Here is a 21,732-nt window from a genome sequence, read left to right as displayed (position 1 = left end):
AGAGGCCAACCTCAGAGATACTGTGGGCTGGGTTCCAGACCAGGGCAATAAAGTAAATTTCACAATAAAGGGAATCACACAAACTTTTTCATTTCCATTGCACATAATATTGTGTTGACATGGAAATCTGTTAAGTGTGCAATACCTTCATGTCTAAATAAACAATGTCCAGACCTTAATACACAACACTTTGTTTCTAAAATAAAATATGTTGAGCATCATCTGAGCCTCCAGTGAGTCACCATGTTTTTGCTGGTGGAGGGTCCTGTCTCAGTGTCTGTAGCTACTGACTAATCAGGGTGGTGGTTGCTGAGGGTTTCGGTGGGTAGCACAATTTCTGAAAATAGGACAACAGTGAAATTTGCCACATCATTTGACTCTTCCTTTCACAGAAGGATTCTCTGAGCAGCAATGCTCTTTGACAGCGTTTTACCCATAGTAGAACTTCTTTCCAAATTGGAGGTAATCCTCTCAAATCCTCCTCCTGCCTTTTCAACTAAATTCATTCTAAACTTAAAAGACTCTAAGTCCTTTGTTGTCATTTCAACAATCTTCACAGAATCTTCACCAAGAGTAGATTTTATATCAAGAAACCACTTTGTTTGCTCATCCATTAGAGTCAACTCTCATTTATTCCAATTTTATCATTAGATTGCAACAATCAGTCCCATCTTTACATTAGGCTCCACTTCTAATTCTAACTCTCTTGCTATTTTCACCACAGCTGTAGTTACTTCTTCAAAAGTGAACTCTAGAAGCCCTCAAAGTCATCTAAGAAAGTTAAAATCAACTTCTTTTAAATTTCTATTAATGTTGAAATTTCAACCTCTATTCATGAATCACAAATGTTTTGGGTGGAACTTATAATCCTCAATGCACTTTAGAAAGTTTCAAATTGACTTTGCCCAGATCCATCAGAGGAATCATTATTTGTGGCAGCTATAGCCTTACAGAAACTATTTCCTAAGTGCCACGACTTGAACATCATGATTACTCCTTGATTCGTGGGCTGCAGAATGGATGCTGTCTTACCAGGTGTGAAAACAACCTGAATCTCATTGCACTTCTCCATCAGGGCCCTTGGGTGCTTTCTCAATGAGCAGTGATATCTTGAAGGGAATCCTTTTTTGGGAGCACTACGTCTCCACAGTGGATTTAATATTTTTGGTAATCAGTGTTGTAAACAGAGATGCTGTCATCTCGACTGTGTTGTTCTGTTTGCAGAGCACAGGCAGAGCAGATTTAGCATAATTCTGAAAGTCACTAGGGTTTTCAGAAGGTAAGTGAGGCTTGGCTTCAAGTCACCAGCTGCATTAGCCCCTAACAAGAGAGTCAGCCTAGCCTTTGAATCTTTGAAGCCAGGCACTGAGTTCTCCTTGCTAGCCGTGCAAGTCCTCGGGGGCATCTTCTTCCAATAGAACACTCTTTTCTCCACACTGGAAAGCTCTAATTTAGGAAGCCATCTTCAGAGATTATTTTATTAGCTCTTCTGGATGACTTGCTGCAGCTTCGGCATCAACCCTCTCTCTTCCACTCTGTGCTTAAATTACGAAGATGGCTTCTTTCCTTAAAACTCATGAACCAACCTCTACTGGCTTTCAACTCTTTTTTCCTGCAGCTTCCTCACCTCTTTCAGCCTTCATAGACTTGAAGCAAGCTAGGGCCTTGCTCTGGATTAGGCTTTGGCCTAAGGCAGTGTGATCTTTCCTCCAGTCCACTGAAAGATTCTCCATATCAGCAGGAAGGCTGTTTTCATATCTTCTCCTTTGTTTGGTCACTGGAGGAGCACTTTTGATTTCCTTTATGAACATTTTCTTTGCATTCACAACTTGAATATTACAGGGAAGAGGCCTCGTTTCTGGTCCATCTTGGCTTTGACATGCCTTCTTCAAAAGCTTAACCATTTCTATCTTTGGATTTAAAGTGAGAGAGGTGTGATTCTTCCTGTCAATGGGACATGTAGAGGTAATGTTATTAATTGGCCTAATTTCGATATTGCTGTGTCTCAGGGACTCAGGAGTCTCAGGAGAGAGATGGATGGGTCAACGGAGCAGTCAGGGCACACACACATATCGGATGGCAATGTACACATGGTTCCTGGCACTTCAAAACATTTACAATACTAACATGAGAGATCATTGATCACACAAAGGCAAAATCAAGATGGCCAAGAAGGACGCCCTGAGCTCCACTCTCCCATGGACACACCAAAACTGCAACCACATACAGAACAGCTCTCTTTCTAAGAAAATGACCTGAAACCAGCAGAACATCCCCTCTACAACCAGCATAGAGAAGAACTACGCTGAGAAGGGAAGGAGCAGAAAAGAAGGGATCTAGTCAGGACCCTTTGGCCAGGTACTCTCCAACAGAGGGGTCATCACAAACTGGAGCATTCTGCCTAAGGAGCAAGAGGTTTTGGCCCTACATCAGGCACCTCAGCCCTGGTGCAGTGCTGGGAGAACCAGCCCCACGTCCCTCCTCCCTCACTCCTGTTTTAGAAACCAAGAGGGTTTATGATCTGGAGCACTGGAGGACTGTGGGAAATGGAGACTCCACTCTTAGAGACCATGGGCACAGAATTACTTGCTTCCTGTCCCAGCAGTCAGCAGATTGCAAAGTGTCTGGTGCTCTGGCCAGCATTTGGAGACCATGCCTAGCATAGGCTGGGGCTCACAGCCAACAGAGCTCCAGACAGGAGCCTCCCCGCAAACCATCCCCCCACCAACACACCCACAGACACACAGGGAGAGGCCAAAGCTTGGCTCTAGACAATCTCTCAGCTCTGCCCCGCCTCCACGTGATGCCAGCCCAGGCTAAGACAATCCCTGCAGGTCCCTGGGATCCTGATGAGTTGTGTGACTGCATTGCCACACACAGGCTTATCTGGTAGAAGCCCTGACTCACACCCAGTCCGACACCAGGCTCTACCTTGGGGTCACCCAGCAGCCGCCCACAGAGAGCTCCAAACTCTGTGAATCAGCAGGTGCAAAGGAGACAAGAAGTTTCTCAATGGACTCACTAGAGTCTCTGTGTAGGACGGACCAGTGCTAGGAGGCTGGTTGGAGGACAAGAGACCCACAGGGGTGTGCAGGACTCAGGGTTGAATGGGGCAAGAGCTTGGTGGGGCCAGGTGAGCTGCATGGGAAGAGACTCCCTTATGAAGGGCTGGGGGCGAGAGCCTGGGTTGAATCCCCCGGTGGCGGCAACCTGGAAGCCCCTGGTAGACTCAGACCACAGGGAGGAAGGACTGGGAGAACAGGATGAAGTCAGAGGCTGCCGCCACAGATGGGCCAGATCAGCCCTGGGTGAGGAGCACGGGCTCCAGAGACCTGGGCACCCAGACTCACCCCATGCATGCCCCTGACCCCCAGGCTCACTCCACATCCCCAGGCGTGAGGTCAGAGGTGGAGGGCTGGGGAGGTTGCAATTAGTACCTGAGGCAGTTTCATGGATGTGAACTATAGATACCTCCAGAAACAGGAATCTGGACAAAATTCTGACTATGCTAGTTTCTTCATCTTGCCATGCCTCAACTTACACATTTGTCAATGGGAAACGCTACCCTCGGGAATGAACAGAGGCTGAACATTCATTTAGGACCTGAGGAGATCATGCAGGTGGCCCCGAGTGTGTATATGCTGAGGGCTCGCCAAACCCCTGTCTCGGGAGTTGTTGTTGTTTGGTCACTAAGTCATATCTCTGTGATCCTGTGGACTGTAGGCCGCTAGCCTCCTCTGTCCATGGGATTTCCTCAGGCATGAATATTGGAGTGTGTTGCCATTTGCTCCTCCAGGGGATCTTCCCATCCAGGGATGGAACAGATATCTCCCACATTGACAGGCCGATTCTTCACTGCTGAGCCACCTGGGAAGCCCCTTAACAGGTGTTAGTGCTGCTAAAAAAAAAATAAAAAAAAAAAAACACAAGGAACATGAGGATCCAGAGAAGGGGCTGGATAGAAGAAAGGTGAGGGACAGATCATTGAAATTTTGAGGAACATCAGTCCCACAGAAGGTTTGGGGAGCCTGTGGGGAGCCCTCAGGAGAGACTCCAGACGGAGGACTCTGGGGACTCATTCCCTTCTCCACTGGCCAACCAGGCTCCTCCCCAAGGGTGGGTCACCCTGGGGCTCCAGGTGGCAAGGGCTGCTGGCACCAACTTCACTCGTGCTTCCTGGTCCTGCTTCTGCAGCCCAACTGTGCCCACAAAGCACAGGGTGGTGAGCTCCTGGTAAACCTGCTGGGAGAGGGCGGGGATGATGCATTATAACCAGAGAGCAGGACCAAGTTGCCTTGATCAGAGAGCCCACGGGTGTGGTGTTGCCTCCGCCACCTCCTCCTCAATCTGTAGGTGAGCTCCTTTCCTTGTAGACAGCTGCTGGCCTGTTGGCCACTTTCAGGCCAGCAAAAGGGCAAACTGGTTGATATAGCAATGCTCAGACAATGGGAGGTGGGGAGGCAAGAGGACAAGGAGAGCATGGCAGGAAACACTGCCATCCCTAAGCTCCAAGCCCCTCAGCCATGCCTCCAGGAGTGGGAGCCCCCGTGGCAGGGCTGGGACAGGCGACCTTCCTGTGGGGAGGAACCCAGACACCCCCTGAAAAGCACACACCACTCATCTCATCTGTCCACACAAACCCTTCTCCTCCACACGACCCCCTGCCCTTGACTCCCAGGCCACTTTACCAGCCATGAACCACCCGTGCCGCCCAGGCTCTCCCTTCCCCAGACACATCCCCTTAGGGGCCACGGCTCCTCCTCTGCAGCTCACTAAGTTCATTCCACATCTCTGCATCCCGAGAGGCCCAGGGCCTCCAATGCCTTCCCACATGTGAAGGGACAAGAATCACACCCTCCACCACTGACATCGTATCCCCTTGCCTGAGGATTCACCCCAACAAAAGCCTTCCAGCCTGGTCCCCAGGAGCGATGGGAGCCCATTCTTCCAAAGTGTGACATGGGGCTTGAGGATGAGGAGGGGCACTCCCACTTCTGCCCTTTGGTCCCACATTCATATCATCCACAGGCTGTGGAAATGGCAGCCTGTAATGGTTATTGATTAAGACAGGAGCTGGGGAAATCTACAGAAGACAAATCTGTTCGTCTCTTCAAGCCTTTTGGCATCTGTCTCTGTGCACCTCCAGGTTTGTGGTGCGACAACAGGCAAAGACAACGTGAAAAACCAAAGGAACCCCTCTGACCACGGCCCTGGTTTGCGAACCCCAGCACTGGGTGACTCATCACCTGGGGAATTATCCAGCGGCTGCCTCGGCTGCCTGTTTATGAATCCCAACCCTGCCCGGTCTGCCTTGTAGCCTCTGGTAGTGGGAAGATGATAGGAGTGTAGGTCCTGCAGTTACAGGCTAATGCTCCCCTCCTCTGCTGTAGAGTGGCTTCCTGGGTCCAAGGGGCCACGGGGACCCTGGGTAACCACAGAGGTAAGCAAAGGATTGGGAGGTACCACAGTTCTGGTGTCAGGTCTTGGTCCCCTGTTGTTCATCTTATTTGTTCCCTGTGGCCCTGCTTATGCCAAACCACACGATCACTTCTATCCTATGACAGCTGACCTCTCGGTAATGATTACCAAGTGGATGAGCCCAGTTCATCAAGACCGGAGGTCCCTTCTCTACCAGACTCAGGACCATATCAAAAGCCATGTTTAAATGTTAGGCTTTCCCCACTACAAGTGGCGTGGCCATACCTCTGAGCTTGTGGAGCTGGGTTGGGATGCTCTGATTAGATGTCACAAGCTGTCCCTGTGCAAGGGCATGGCAACCCACACTGGTATTCTTGCCCAGTGAATCCCATGGACAGAGGGACCTGGTGGGCTACAGTCCATAGGGACGCAAAGAGTCAGACATGACTAAGGTGACTTAGCAGGCAGGCAGGTTACCCCTGGCGTGATTTCCCCGCTGATGGACTTCTGTGTCATGGGTGCTGCAGGGTCCTAGGGTCCCAGTGGCAGATCCCGCCACCCTCCTTCCTTCATGTCCTTTCCATGAACACCTTCCACAGCTGAGCTGAGCAGTTGCAGAGGCCTCTGGTCTGCAAATTCTGAAATATATAGTGTCCACCCATGATAGAAATGCTTTAGACCAGGCAGATATAAAAAGGAGATGTGAAGGGATCAGAGCCCTGCATGCTTTCAGGTTATGACTGTTCACTAATCTCTGTCATTTTACCCAGAAAAGGGTGGTCTTGCAACATTCTGTTTGTAGCAAAGGAAAGGCAATATGAGAATGTACTCGTACTTCTCAACTATGGCAGCCTTCACCCCATTCCTAACTACAGAGACTTTTCCATCACTGGTGCAAATCTGGAGAATGTGAAATAACCACTGCGTGGGTCTTCACATACCGTGATACCCCTGTAAGCAGGATGCAGGACGGTTACGTACTCAGTACCCTGCATCTCATGCATCACATTAATCACAGAGGGGCTGCGATGATGCTTCAGATCCCTGGACATGATGTGAGTCACACCCTGGGTCCATAGGAATATGGGGTGGCTTCTACTTCCCAGTGGGCACTTACCTGAGTCAATGGCCACATGGCTCCTAGGGATGGGGAAGGCCAGAGGACCACGGCACTGCGCTTGCCATGGTGATGAGGGCCCGCCTGCTGGAAACTGCACCTCTCTCAGATAACAGGTTCTCAGTTCTGATAACTGGCTCAGTTCTAGAAACTGGGCAAAGTATCCAGACAAGCTGTTGTGATGGCTGTTTTCAGCGTCCTGATCATCCAGGTTGTGTTATATTTTGGTTTTGTTTCTTGGGTTTTTTGTTTTTTGTTCGGCTGCCTGGCTTTTGGGATCTTAACTCCCTGACCAGTGATCAAACCGGGCACCTGGCAGTGAAAGCCTGGAGTCCTAACCAGTGGAGCCCCAGGGCATCGCCTGGTCTCATTCCTTTCAGTCGTGCAGTTTGTGTCCAGGTTGGCCACCCATCCAGGTGTTTGCCTCTAGGATCGCCCTGTGCTGGGAACCAGCGTCATACTCTGCAGTCAGGACCTGGCAGCCGTCCCATCTCTCTACTCATATCAACCATTGTGCCTGCTTTGTTCCTGACACGGTGCATCCCCACCTGGGATCTGCATGCGTTCAACCCCTGTTTCTGCTGGAAGCCCACTGGAGACACCATCTCCGAGCAGCATCCTGATCTTCAGCAAAAGCAAGCCCTCCTGTGTTACTGACCAGGGCTCCTGGACTCGATCAATAGAAGTTGGTAAAAGGCCAGACACAAAATCAGGGGGAGAAAAGCTTTATTGGGACTCTCATGAGGGAGCAAAAACAAGTAACATGTTCCCTTGCTGGCTCCAGAGGTTGGTGGAGCCGGTCCCACCTATGAGATGAGGGTGAGGGCAGGTCCTGGGTTCAGGCCAGGGGGGTAACCTGGGTGTTTGTTCCCCCTTGGTGTGTGCAGGGATCATGACCAGTACCCTGCTTTTGCGCATAGCTGCTCTGAAATCGCCTTTGGTTTTTGGTCTCTTTGTATCTTGTTGTTGATTATTTTTCCCAACTGCACATGCATGCAATTATTTTTAGCCCCTTACAATTTCTTTGTATTTTGATGCTTAATGTGACTTTGGTCCCGGTACACTCACTGCAGCAAACTGTCCCAGCCTGTCTCATTCCCCACTGAGGGGTCTACACCCGTATTCTTAAGGGTTGAGGGGCTGAAGCTTTCTTCTATCAAAACTTCTCCCTATGGACAGAGACCACTGAACTGAGCCTCCCCTCAAGGTGCAGAAGTCCCTCACAAGGACCTACATGGATCGGGGCCACCCTCCACTGGAAGGGGCTGTATTCCTTGAGCCACCAGGAGTGTTATTTCAAACTGGTAGATCCTACAGACACAAAGTCAATCAAAGGGTTAAATAAACAAGGGCTAGAAAGGAAAGAACAACAATGGCCATTAAAGGGCCTAGAAAGGGAAGGACCCGGGTTAACTTTGGAAGGACTTGCTCTTTTTTTTTTAAACTCTTGGCAGAGGCGAAATCTCCCATGACAAAATTGTGAAGCCCCTCTACCTGTGTATTTAAGGTGCATATTTACACCTTAATATAAGGTGTAGTAATATAAGGTGTCTATTTCCTTAATATTGATCTCAGAGAGACAGCAGTGAGTGATGCAAAAGAGGGATCTTAGTTTCCTGCTCAGGAATTGAATCTGGGTAGCTTGGTGTCAAATGAGGAAGTCTAGACACTTAACACCAGGGGCTACATGCAAAGTTCCCTTGGCTCTTACCATCTTTGAAAGCAAGAATGTTTCAAGGAGGCAAAAGCTGTAAAAACAGATACCAAAGTTATTACTGGGGACATACAGAAATAGTTTATTTATTTAAGATGGAAGCAAGGCAGAAATATACACCCAGAGAGGAGTGCAGGCATCCTGAATGAGCAGCACAGAGAAGCCAGGCTAGGGGCTTAACACACACATACAGGTCTTCCCTTGTAGCTCAGTCAGTAAAGAATCTGCCTGCAGTGCAGGAGACCCGGGTTCGATCCCTGGGTTGGGAAGATTCCCTGGAGAAGGAAATGGCAACCCACTCCAGTATCCTTGCCTGGAAAATCTCATGGACAGAGGAGTCTGGTGGGCTGCAGTCCATGGGGTTGCAAACAGTCGGGCACAACTGAGCAACGAACACTTCCTCACTTACATGTCTCTATCTTCCCTGGTGGCTCAGTTGCTAAGAATTTGCCTGTAATGCAAGAGACCCGGGTTCGACCCCCGGGTCATGAAGATCTCCTGGAGAAGAAAATGGCAACCCATTCCAGTACTCCCTTGCCTGGAGATTTCCATGAACAGAGGAGCTGGCAGCTGACAGTCCATGGGATCCCAAAGAGTCGGACATGACTGTGTAACTAACCTTCTTTCACTTTCACTTCCATACATGCATCTATTCTTCCCCAGCTCCCCTCCCATCCCCACCCAGGCTGCCACATAACATTGAGCAGAGTTCTGTGTGCTATACAGTAGGTCCTTGCTGGTTATCCATTTTAAATAAATCAGTATGTACATGTTGATCCCAGACTCCCTAACTATCCCTTCCCCCCATCCTTTCCCCCTGGAAACCATAAATTCATTCTCTAAGTCTGTGAGTCTCTTTCTGTTTTGTAAGTAAGAGCACTTGTATCACAATTGTTTGGATTCCACATATAAGCGATGTCAGAAGGTGCTTCTGCTTCCCTGTCTGACTTACATTGTTCAATATGACAATCTCCAGGTCCATCCATGTTACTGCATAGGCATTATCTCATTCTTTCTGACGGCTGAGTAATACTGCCCTGTGTATATGTCCCACATCTTCTTTATCCATTCACCTGTGGCTGGACGTTTAGGTGGCTTCTAGGTTCCGGCTGCTGTGAGCAGTGCTGCTGTGAACACAGGGTGTCCTCTCAGACCCTGTTTCCTCAGAATCTCCAGGTGCACTGAATCCCATAAGACGGAGAAATGGTGAAACATCATGACCTCTCTCATGGGTTAGAAAACAAAACTCTCACATACTTCAAGCTTGCTGGAGTCCTGAGATGCTGATTCAAACAGCACCAGCATCGTAAACAGGCTTCCCCAGTGGCTCAGATGGTAAAGAATCTGCCTGTCAACGCAGGAGACACAGGAGACGCGGGTTCAATCCCTGAGTTGGGGAGGTCCCCTGGAGAAGGAAACAGCAACCCACTTGAGTGTTCTTGCCTGGAGAATCCCATGGACAGAGGAGCCTGGTAGGCTAAGGTCCACCGGGTCGCAAAGAGTCAGACATGACTGAGCGACTAACACTTCCCTTTCAGCATAATAAACTATTAAGGGAAATAATCATGAATAAAACTTTCTTCTATTGAAAATAGTCTGAGGTGATTTCTCCAGACACAGAAAGAATCCCTGAGTCCTGTAATAGCTGATGGTATTTTTCTAGCAACATCATTTGCAAGAATGAGGTCACGAGGCAGAATCTAATTATCCACAAACTAGAATATGATGAAAAGTGTTCTTTTTGTGGCGATTTCTTCAACTACTTGAGCATTTTAGTGTAGAAATTCCATCACTTAGCAACAGGAGAAAGTGGGGAAATAAATTGTTTCTGTTTAGTGTTTTAGAGATGCTGAGTAGGATTTCCCCAAATGTGATAAAGCCCATGAGGTGATGCATCTACTGTGACGTCGTATCCGGAAAAGAGACTCAGGATTCATGGGGTCTGATCTCCTGGATCTAAGTGAAGAGCAGAAGAAAGGCAGACACAGCACCTGTCATGCTTCCTGGGAGAACTGTCTCCTGTAGAAAAGAAAGAGGCTTGGTCAAGGGGGCTGAGGAATTCCTGTCACTTTCCTGGGGTGACCCCTTCCCAGCCCTGCCTCGAGCCCTGCCCTCACTGAGGGGCTCCTATGTCCTCCACCCCCACCCCAGGCCGCAGCTTCTTGTCACCTCCTCCTTCCTTCCTGCATCACAGAGTCATGGCAGGACCTGACATGCCCTGCTCAGGCTCCGGACTGGAGCCAGTGAGAAATCAATCTGCTCCTTTTACTCAGGTCCAGACCCTACCTGAGGCGGGCCTAAAGGACAAGGGAGCAGGTCCCCTGAGGAGGGGCCTTGCTTCCTGACAGCCTTGGGGGGCTGCAGGGAAATCTCCTTCCTTCGCTCCCCTCCAGTCTCTGAGCAGCACACACAGCTCTCAGGACCAGGGTCCTTGCACCCCATCTCTTCACGGTCCTGCCCAGCTGGGTGCCTCCACCCCAGCTCAGGCCCAGCATCTCCAGGTACCTCTGCTCAAGGCAGGGCCTGTCAGTGATGGAGGCTCTGGGTCCCCAGGAGGCTGGTGACATGCAGGCTGAGTCACAACTGCTGCTGCTCCAGGAGCACAGGCCTGGCCTCACCCCTTCCCCCAGTCTCTGCTGTGAGTCTCCTGCGTTGCCTGCTTGACCCAGGCCACTTCCTGTGAGAACGGGCCTTTGGAGTTGGGTCTGCAGTTATTGCTCTCAGGTGATATGGGGTCTTATCCACCTGCTCTTATCCAGGGTGAAGAGGTTCAGTGAGGGGCAAGGGTTGGCTGGGATTCACCTTCCCCTGCCTCACACCAGGCCCTGTGCCCCTGCCTTCCCTCTGAATTCTTCCCTCAGTACCTGCTCCTGGAAAGGACTCAGCCCAGGAAGACAGTTATAATGAAGCTGGTGAGGAGCACGGGGAGGATCCAGGTGATGTGCATGATGGCTGTGGCCAAGGACTTCACTGTAGGGTGGCCCGTGGTCGGTGATGCTGCAAGGAGAATAAGGGTGAAGCCCTTGTCCAGACCCCAAACTCGGCAGATGCCGCCTCAGCCCCCCAGACCCAGGTACCCCTACTATGCAGTCTGTTTGCACCCACACGTGGAGGCCCTTGTGACAGGTCCTCAGGTGAGATGGGAGGGAGGGAGGAGCCCGGTCCCCATGGGACTCTGACAGCTAATGGGGAAGCAAGATTTCCAACAGAGTCACTCAGTCCTGCTGTGACATCAGAGATGGTGACATCAGGATGGAGTCCTCAGGAGCTGACAGCAGAGGTGCTATTGACAGATTTGGTGACATTTAAAAGAAGGATTGGTGACATTTAAAAGAAGGTTCCGGAAAGAGGGAATGGTAAGAAGGAGACTGGAATCATAGAGATGCTCTCATGTTTAGGATCAGTGAGAATCCATGTTCAATTGTACAAAGGCCTGTGCTGTGAGGAGAGATGTCAGGAGGTGGAAGAGGAAAGAGGATGACAGAGCATCCCCGGGACATTGTTCTACCAGGACAGCTCACCTCTGATGGATCATTTTCACACACACACAAACACACACACACACACACACACACACACACACAGAGGGGTGGGTCCATTTCACCATGAGAGAACTGCCACTCTCTCCTACTCTTCTCACTTACCCGATGTCTTCAACATTTTCTCCAAGTGCTCCAAGAAAGTGTGATACCAGAGCCAACAGTCTCCCATGGAGACCGTCCTGAAGAAGTCCGTCACAGTTCTGTCGTTCTCCCATTTCTCTTTCATCCGCCTCCCTTTAGAATGAACCATTGTCCAGAATCCATTCTTCGAATCAAAGAGGAGGCACAGTTGTCCACTGAAGCCAAATTCCCAGGATGCACTGGTGTGTCCACCATTGTCTTCACGCCAGCATGTCATCCTGGCCTGCAGGGTGAGAGGTCCTGGCCCTACCGAGGAAAAGAAAGTGCTCAGCCTCTGGACTTGACAGATTCTTTGCCCTACCTGGGTCCACCTTCCCTAGGTCCAGCTAGTCTGGCCCTGGTCTCTCCTGCAACAGCTGCTCTTTCCATTGGACTACTAGGGAAGGACAATATTCAATTTTTTTCTTTTAACCTGAAAACAGTGAATACAGCTAAGCCCCCAGTCTATTCCTCCTGCATTTGGATTTTCTAACTCACCCTTGTCTATCTGTTTTTCTGGTGTAACGTCAGGCATTTGCTCCTTGAGCAAGTCTGCAGTGTCTCTGAGTGTGACAGTCTGCATATCCCAGGTGCTCATACTTTTCACTTCCTCTCCCAGTGGACTCATGTACTTGATCTTAGCTCTACCACAGTCATAGGAGAGAAAGACATTTTGATCAACTACTCCTCGAACTTCACACCATGGCTGATCATCTCTGGGCCGAGGATCAATGGTGACATTATAGGAAAGAGAATGAGTGTCTGTGAAGGCAAAACACAATGAGGGTGAGGTTGGGGAAAATAAGACCCTGAGACCCCTTCCCCCAGTTATGTGAGAGCGGAGTAAAGTGCAAGGCTAGGCTGACAGAGCAATGACACCCCACAACACACACCATACAGCCAGTGCCCCTCCTCTCCTTGTGGAGAAGGAGGAGTCCCCTGCCTGGCAAATTTCACACATCCTGGCTGTGTCCCCTTGTCCACCAGGTCCTTTCCCAGCATCATAACCTTTGCAGAGACGTGTCAGGCTGCTATGCAGAAAAAGCCTAGATGACAGAGCACTGTCAGAATCTAACCCCGGGTCCTGTGAGAGATGGGGAGCCTGTGGGGATGCCCCTGGAGAAGCAGGATCACAGGGAGAGGGGCAAAGAGGCGACGGGTGAGCACAGAACCTCAAGTTAGAGAAGACAGAGTTCACAATTAGGGGTCACAGGACTTAGCAAGGCCAGGGAGACGCTGCTGATCTCCCATTAGGATGGGTCTTGGAAGCCTGGAGAAAGGCCTGGCCCACAGGCATGAAAGAGAAAATCCAGAACTTCCAAGTGGTAGAGGAGGGGATCAAAAGCTCAGGGAAGTGAATCTGCCAGGGCAGACACAGAATGAAAGGGAGAGAAAGTGTCCAGGACACCAGGCACCATGGGAAAGCCTGATGGAGTCTATGGAGCCAGTGAGGAAAGCATGGATGGGAAGCATCTCCAATAGCTCAAGGATGACGTTGGCGGAAATCAGGGATAGTGGTAGGAGACCGTGTTCCTATGGGCTTCCGGCAGGAACAGGGATGGAAAATGGGGAAAGATCAGATTCCAGGTGGAGTGTTCTATGTCAGGAGCAAAGTTGGTACAATGGTCAAAGTGATTAGTGAAAGTCACTCAGTCATGTCTGACTCTTGTGACCCCCATGGACTATACAGTCCCTGGAATTCTCCAGGCCAGAATACTGCCGTGGGTAGCCTTTCTCTTCTCCAGAGAAATCTTCCCAATTCAGGGATTGAACCCAGGTCTCCTGCATTGCAGGCGGATTCTTTACCAGCTGAGCCACAAGGGAAGCCCAAGAATACTGGAGTGGGTACCCTATCCCTTCTCCAGCGGATCTTCCTAACCCAGGAATCAAACTGGGTCTCCTGTGTTGCAGGCGGATTCTTTACCAACTCAGCTATCAGGGAAGCTGAAAGTGATTAGAGAGTCCCAATGCCAGCCAGGGCCTGACTGCAGAGAGCACAATGCCGGCTCAGAGCACAGGGTGATCCTAGAGACAAAGAGATGGTCAGTGAACCTGGATGCAAACTGCTTGATTGAGAGAAACCAAGGAGAGACAAACACAAGACTGGATAATCAGCAGGCTGAAAGCAGCCATCCCTCCCAAACATCCCTACCAAAATTTCCAGAACTGAGCTACTTCTCAGAAGGCATCACCAGAGAAAGAAGCCACGTTGCAGTGAGGTGGGCCCTTTCATCACCACAGCAAGTACAGAAGTCCTTCCATTCTCTCCCGATGAGCCACATGGTTATTTACTGGGGTAAGTAAGTCCAATACTTTGGCCACCTGATGCAAAGAACTGACTCATTGCAAAAGACCCTGATGCTGGGAAAGATTGAAGGCCAGAGGAGAAGCAGACCACAGAGGATGAGATGGCTGGATGGCATCACCGACACGATGGACATGAGTTTGAGTAAGCTCTGGGAGTTGGTGATGGACAGGGAAGCCTGGCAGGCTGCAGTCCATGGGGTCGCAAAGAGTCGGACGCCACTGAGTGACTGAACTGAACTGGAACTGCAGAAGGAGAAACTACTCCCACATTCATATGGGACCCAGTCTGTTACTAACACGACGCACAGGACTGTAGCATGATCATGGCCCCCGTGCTGTGAAGTGATGCTCCAAGGACCAGGCAATTAATAGTAACATGTCCCAGGTCCTGCTAACTGTGATTGTCTCTGGGTCCACAGATCCACTCAGTGTCCATTGCACATGTCCTGGACTTCTGACATGAATGGACAGTCTGTGTTGTTAGTAAACTACCATGGGTGAGGGTACCATCCTCGTGAATTCCACATTCACTCTTCTGACCCTGACTCCCCATCCCCTGATAGTACGTGTAAACAATACCATCTCCTGGAGGAAATCATGGAAACGAGTACCAACCTACAGTCTCCCTAGGCATGCAGAGCTGTGGTCCCTATCTTATCTCCACTGAATTACCACTGAGGTCCTAGGTTTCCTCTAATGGTACATATGAAACATTTCAGGCTTCGCAGACCCTAGGTATCCAATGCAACTGCTGTCCTGGCACAAAAGCAGTCACAATTGATGAATGATGAGTGTGGCTGGACCTGCTTCTTGGGCAGATGACCCAAGAGAACCAGTGACGTCACAGTTATCTGTGTTTGGAAAGGGGCTACATGCTGTATGTGGCATTTTACTTGGAGGCTCACAACACAGACTCCTAGTGTCCTGAAGAAAGGACACACCACCAGCAGTGAGAAAGCCCATACCATTCAGTGTGGCTCCTGGTATGGTCCTGGGGCCTGGCAGAGATGAGGCCTCTGGTCATGGAATGTCAGACTTGCCCATCATGATCTGGGTTCACCCAACCTCTAACCATTAGTTCAGATAGGCCAGCCGTCATAGGATAGAAGTGATTATGTGGCTTGGCATAACCAGGGCCACAGGGAACAAATAAGATGTACCAGCAGGGGACCTAGGCCTGACACCAGCGTTGATACAGGGCCACTATCCCCTGATCACATCTGTGGCTTCATGCAGTGTCCCCTGCGGCTCCTTGAACCAAGGAAGCCAGTCTACAGCAGAGGGGGTGCATTAGCCCATAACAGCCAGATCCACACTCCTATCACAGTCCCACCACCAGAAGCTACAAGGCAGGACAGGGTAAGTTTCTGGTTCGTAAACAGACAACTGAAGCAGCTCTTGAATGATTCTCTACGGGATGGGTCACTCATTACTGGGGTCAGAAACCAGGACAGTGAACAAGTCTGGTTCTCAGTTGATTTACACATTATATTTGGCTTCTGGTGCTCCACGAACATGGAAGCTCTTTTGCACCCAGAGACAGATACCAAATTTCCTAAAGATGCTTCGAGATTTACTTTCTTCTGTAGAAAACAGTCTGTCAACTCCTACCTTAATCAATAACCATTATAGGCTGCTGCTGTCCCAATTCCTAGACACTATGAATGTGGGAGCAAAGGGTAGAAGTGGGGATGCCCAGCCTCACCCTCGAGCCCTGTGTCACACTCTGGGAAACCCTGTTCCTCTCCCTAAGTTAGGTCCTGGGGGCCAGTTCAGGGGGTTTTGTTGGGTGAGTTATCAGACAGAGGGATAAGATGCCAGTTGAGAGAGGGCATGTTTAGACTTTCTTCAAGAGACAGGAAGCTGTTGAAGGCTCTAGGCTTCTTGGGACCATGGAAAAATGGGTAATAAATGGTCTTGTAACCAAAAGGGCCCTAGGGTGCCTTAGTGGGAAAGACCACCCCCCATGGAATATGTCTGCCTCTTGTCTGTAGAAAAGTTTTAGTCAGCCAGGCCTTCTGTGAGTCTCAAATGGTGGTTTAAGAGTTAAGGATTAGAACATGTGAAGATGGAGAAAGAAACACTCCTTAGGCTGGGAAACGTAACAATTTAGACTGTGACCAGCCACATAGCAGTGTCATGAAATTCCCAGTTCCCTGAAAGATAACAAAGAGCTGACACAAGCCTCAAGTTGCTTCTACAGGAAGCAGACCCCCAGCACATAAAAACTGTTGGCTGCAAGCACGCAGACCCCCAGACTGGTTGAAACCATAAGCTTGGTGGTGCTCAAACATTCGCCTTGTGCCAACCACCCTGACTACGCACAAGTCAGCCACCTGATGGGCTGATGCGCCCTGCAGCAGCCACCTCTGGCCCGTTTCTAACCTGGAACCTTGGAGGCGGTCTGAAGACATTAGGTCACTATTTCCTCAGGGCTCCTGGACAAACCATCTTGTCCTTTTCCACCACTTGTTAACTTCACCAGTGGTAGGATCTGGGTCATAACCAGCTTCAATCAGTAACAGCCTGAGCTGTCTGGGAGGACCTTTGACTCCAGGGAGGCGCTGATCGGTGGCTAGGCATTGAGTGCCTTCCTCATGATGCATACATAATTTTTTTATTAATAAATTGAATTACTTAATTTTTTCAAGTGTTATAAAAAATCCATTTTATGCTTAAGCCAGTCTTGAAAATAAGCACAAAATCTCTTTACTTTTTTTTTTTAATTTACGCAACACAACTCGGGCACCCATTCTGTGCATAGCACTGTTCTAGGTGCAGTAAAAGAGATTCTTAACCTTAAACCATGATTGCACCTTCTGGAATTGAGTTATCCTCCTTTTCCAGAAAGTAAAAATAAATAAAATCACCATTGTTTACTATTGACCTGCCCCAAATCCACTTGTGGCTCTGAGAACTGCTGCTGCTGCTGCTGCTGCTGCTGCTGCTAAGTTGCTTCAGTCATGTCCGACTCTGTGCGACCCCATTACGGCAGCCCACCAGGCTCCCCCGTCCCTGACATTCTCCACGCAAGAATAATGGAGTCGGGTGCCATGTCCTTCTCCAGTGCATGAAAGTGAAAAGTGAAAGCAAAGTCTACCAGTCATGTCCGACTCTTAGCGACCCCATGGACTGCAGCCTACCAGGCTCCTCCATCCATGGGATTTTCCAGGCAAGAGTACTGGAGTGGGGTGCCATATGCTAGGATCTGCCAAATTTAAGATGTTTCAGTGAATTCCTCTCCTACATTCCCCAAAGTAAGAAGGTAGAACTCCTCTGTATTAAAAAAAAATTTTTAAGGCAATTTTTCATGAAAGAGTAGTTTCTGTTTCTATTGTATTTTTCTCTTTTTTTTCCTTCTAGCTTTTAAGTTTTTTTCCTCCAACACTGCCTTTTCCTGTACAAGGCAACAGCATTTTTTCATTTTTCTTTCCCTAAGACAAAGTATTTTATCTTATAGACAAATAATTCCCAAGACTTGTGATAAATATTTTAAAAAGAAGAAGAAAGAAACTTAAGGGTTTCCCTGGTGGCTCAGGAGGTAATGAATCCACCTGCAATGCAGGAGACCCCAGCTCAATTCCTGGGTCAGAAAGATCCCCTGAAAAAGGGAGAGGCTACCCACTCCAGTATTCAACCCTGGAGAATTCCACGGGCTATATAGTCCACGGGGTTGCAAAGAGTCGGACACGACTGAGCAACTAAGCCCGGCACAAAGGGTGAATCAACTATATTACTTTGATGAAGTAAAAACTAAAAAGCACTTGGCACTAAGCTAGTCCAAGTATTTGCGTTGAAACAATTTTAAAAACTATTTATTTTACAATACTGTTTAAAAATTTATTGGTCAAAAAATGTATACAAACATTTTCAGTTCAACCTAATGAAAGTGATATCTAGAAAATATTCCACATCACTAAGTCTGTCTTAGAAAGTTCAGATGCTATGGCGTTCCTAAGGCACAGTGTTCTGGAAGACAATGTGCTTCTGCGGTGCTGGGTGATGTATGTGAATGGCTGGCTCCAAGGGGGCTTCAGCAGGCACCTTCCCCCTGATGCTGGGGGAGTGTGAGAGGACAGTCAGACACAGGCCCCCAGGGCTGCATGGAACCCTGTGAGACAATGGGCCAGCTGCTAGAATTGGGCTTCTCCTCCGAATCTGAGGCCCAGCACAAGCCATCACAGCAAATGGTTCATCAGGACAGTTAATAGGCTGGGTTATTTGATAACCTTCTTTCATATCTCTAAAGAGTCTACATCCGTGTAGGGTGTTTGACCCAGAGCTATGAACTCCCACACTATCACTCTGAAGGCCCACACATCACTAGCAATGGAGAACTAAAAAAATTATTTTTTTAATATCTTTTTTTTTGGGGGGGAGGGGTTGTATTGGGTCTTTGTTGTGGCACTTGGGATCTTTCTGCAGCATGAAGACTCTTAGTTGCAACATGCTGACTTCTTAGTTGTAGCATGCGGGATCCAGTTCCTCGACCAAGGATCAAACCCGGCCCCTTCACTGGGAATCTGGAAACTTAGCGACTGGATCACCAGGAATGTCTGGAGACCTCATTCTTAACCAGACGTTCATGAGCCATCCATCGATCCCACTTTTTCATTGTCCCACACACAGTGAGAGTCCATGGGTACAAGATTCTGGAGAGGGGCTATCTGCACTCTTAACTTGAGGCTGTCATCAATGGCAGAGCTCCTAGCAGCCGGGTTATGTGGAGGACTTTTCTGACCAGGTAACCCATTCCACAGGCAATCTGACCTTGTGGACCAGGTCCTGTTGAGAAATTGCCTGCGGATTATTGGCCTCTACTAATTTGTGCTGCAGGCTCCGGGGAAGTTGCACCCCGAGGTCACAGAGATGCCCAGATGCTCTGGCAGAAAGGGGACAGTAGCCCTTCGTGGTTGCCACAGAGTATGTTAGTGAGCAAGCTTCTTGGCCTCCTTAATCAGTTCATTCAGTTCAGTTCATTCAGTCACTCAGTCGTGTCCAACTCTTTGCATTTCCATGGACTGCAGCATGCCAGGGCCTCCCTGTCCATCACCAACTCCCAGTGTTTACTCAAACTCATGCCCATTGAGTCAGTGACGCCGCAGGGGCAGGGGCTCTGGGTTCGGCAGACATGGGTATGGCATAAGTCCTCTTGGTAGAGGTAGCCATTAACCCCATCAAAGAGCTGCCAGAACGTACACAGGACTGGGCAAATAGACTCTTGGAGGGCAGGAACAGAACATTAATTGACAGAAGTGGATAAGAGGCCAGATAAGAAATCCAGGCGAGGCTTCCCTGGGACACGTGCTGCAGTGTGAGGGCGCAAGCACCAGCAACGGGTCTCCTTGCTTATACCCTTCTGCGGGGTGGGGGGTGGCAGGCTGGCCTCTTATATGGGGTGAGGGTATGGACAGGCCAAAGGTTAGGACCCGAGGGATGGCCTAGGTGGCCTGCCCACCGTCGTGGCAGTGCCCTGTGCAGAGATCATACCCCGTACCCTGCTTTTCCAGTTGGGTTTTTTATCTTTTCATTCATAATTAACTCAAACTTGGCATGCATGCAGTTATTTTCGGTCCCTTATAATTTTTTTGTATTTTGTTCCTAGAGGAGATCATTGTCCAGGTGCAAGCACTAAAGCAAAGGTTCACAGATCCCAGGTTTCAAGTCCCGGCAGATCTCACTGGTGCTGTTGGACATGTTTCTTATCCGCGCTTTCCTCTCGAGCTCCATGGAGTCCATCAGGCTTTCCCATGGAGCTGGTGGCCTGCACAATTTCCTGCCCTTTCATATCGTGTCCGCCCTGGCAGATTCACATCTAGGAGCCTTGGATCCCCTCCTCTACCAGCTGCCTCAGAAGTTCTGGAATTTCTCTCATGCTGTGTGGGCCAGGCCTTTCTCCAGGCTTCCAAGACCCATCCTAGTGGGAGATCAGCAGCATCTCCTTGGCCTTGCTAAGCCCAGTGACCCCCTAACTGTGAACTCTCTCTTCTCCAGCTTTGGATTCTGTGCTCATCCTCCCCCACTGTGATCCTGCTTCCTCAGGAGCAGCCCCCAAAGGCTCCCCATCTCTCCTCAGGACACTTGGAGACATTGTCACAGTCCTCTGTGTTTAGGCCTTTTCTTCTGAGCTGGCCTGGCACACCTCTGGAAAAAAGTGTGTCAGTTCATGGAAGGTGTGGAGCTTTTGAACAGAGTGGAGATAGGCATATCCAGGGCTGTGTGCTGTTTTTTGCCTGATCAAGGCTTCCTCCTCTTCCTCAGCTAGTAACTGGGGTGTGTTTAGGGTGGGGGGTGGCAGACAGGGCCGTCCTGCTCTGCCAGCCCAGCCCTGCAGCCTTACTCCGCTCTCACATAACTGGGGGAGGAGGCCTATGGGTCTTTTTCTCCCAACCTCACCCTCACTGTGTTTTGCCTTCACACATGCTCACTCTCTTTCCTATAATTTCACCATCAGTCCTCAGCCCAGTCCTGGACAGCCATGGTGTGAGGTTCAAGGCCAGGTGGATGGAGAGGTTTTTCTCTCCTATGACTGTGGTCTTGTTAACATCACATTCATGAGTCCTCTGGGAAAATACTGGAGCTGAGGTCCGTATTGTTTTCTGAAAATTAGAGGGGAGCTTGGTTGATATATCCCCTAAAAATGTATTGGAGATGATCATTCTGAACAGGACTAACAACAACCAAAAGGGACGGTAATGAAAGGCTGTCTTGATTCCCGATGTCTATTTTTATCTTATGTTCTTTCTTCATTTCCATCCATGGACCAGAGCTCTTCAATTTGTACTATTTATACAGTTGGGGAGGCTCCCTTTAGTGATCATTTATCTCTTACTGAGATAAAAAGATAAATATAAAATATATTTATAATATCTATAAAATATATTTATATATATGTATGTATATTAAAATGGTGGATAGGGGGGCTTCTCTGTTGGTCCAGCGGTAAAGACTCCATGCTTAGACTGCCAGGGGTAGGGGTTTGATCCCTGGTTAAGGAACAAGATCCTACATGCCTTATGGCACAGCCAGAAACTAAAAATGATGCATCTTAATTTCTATCTGGGGAAACTAAATTTTAACCCTTAACCTTTAAATATTACAACCAAAAAATTAATACAGTCCATTAAACAAAATGCAGCAATATTCATTAAATTAGAAGTTCATGGTGACATGGGAAGACAGAGTACAGATTCAAAGGCAGAAAAGACCATTAGTTACGGAACTGCATGATGAAGTGTTTGAGGCAAATGTTGTATTGTTTTCACGTTTGAAATGCATCAAAAAATAAGATCCATTGATCTTATGAAGATACAAACCCTCCAGCACCATGATCTTGGACTTCCTCCCTACAGAACTGCAGAAAAACCTGTGTTCGTAGTGTAAGCCATCCAGTCTGTGGTCCTCTGTATGGCAGGACCAGCTGACTAGTATAGGCTCCTGTGCTGTGCTGTGCCTAGTTGCTCAGTCCTGTCTGACTCTTTGCAACTCCGCGAACTATAGCCCTCCAGGCTCCT

The 21,732-nt window shown here is 49.0% G+C and overlaps 1 protein-coding gene and 1 pseudogene across 1 annotated transcript; both read right to left on the bottom strand.

The window, feature by feature from the left end:
• Positions 1-11,130: 11,130 nt before the first annotated feature.
• LOC138444662 (UL16-binding protein 1-like) lies at positions 11,131-14,771 on the bottom strand. Its single transcript, XM_069597995.1, has 4 exons — positions 14,726-14,771; positions 12,410-12,673; positions 11,894-12,172; positions 11,131-11,246 (listed from the first exon to the last, which is right to left on the bottom strand). The coding sequence occupies exons 1-4, from the start codon at positions 14,769-14,771 to the stop codon at positions 11,131-11,133; spliced, it is 705 nt and encodes a 234-aa protein (XP_069454096.1).
• Positions 14,772-18,297: 3,526 nt separating this feature from the next.
• On the bottom strand, positions 18,298-20,006 carry LOC138444661 (tyrosine-protein kinase RYK pseudogene; annotated as a pseudogene).
• Between the last annotated feature and the right edge of the window lie 1,726 nt (positions 20,007-21,732).

This window comes from Ovis canadensis, chromosome 8 (assembly GCF_042477335.2).
Source record: "Ovis canadensis isolate MfBH-ARS-UI-01 breed Bighorn chromosome 8, ARS-UI_OviCan_v2, whole genome shotgun sequence".
Classification (NCBI taxonomy): domain Eukaryota; kingdom Metazoa; phylum Chordata; class Mammalia; order Artiodactyla; family Bovidae; genus Ovis; species Ovis canadensis.
This window is presented reverse-complemented; position numbering and strand designations above follow the sequence as displayed.

Excerpts from the sequence above, each read along its gene's own strand:
- LOC138444662 (XM_069597995.1), bottom strand. The coding sequence starts at position 14,771 with ATGGGGAGTCAGGGTCAGAAGAGTGAATGTGGAATTCACGAGGATG. Across the intron at positions 12,674-14,725 it reads ATGTGGAATTCACGAGGATG|ACACTCATTCTCTTTCCTAT; the intron begins GTACCCTCACCC and ends TTGCCTTCACAG. Across the intron at positions 12,173-12,409 it reads AGAAAAACAGATAGACAAGG|GACCTCTCACCCTGCAGGCC; the intron begins GTGAGTTAGAAA and ends CGGTAGGGCCAG.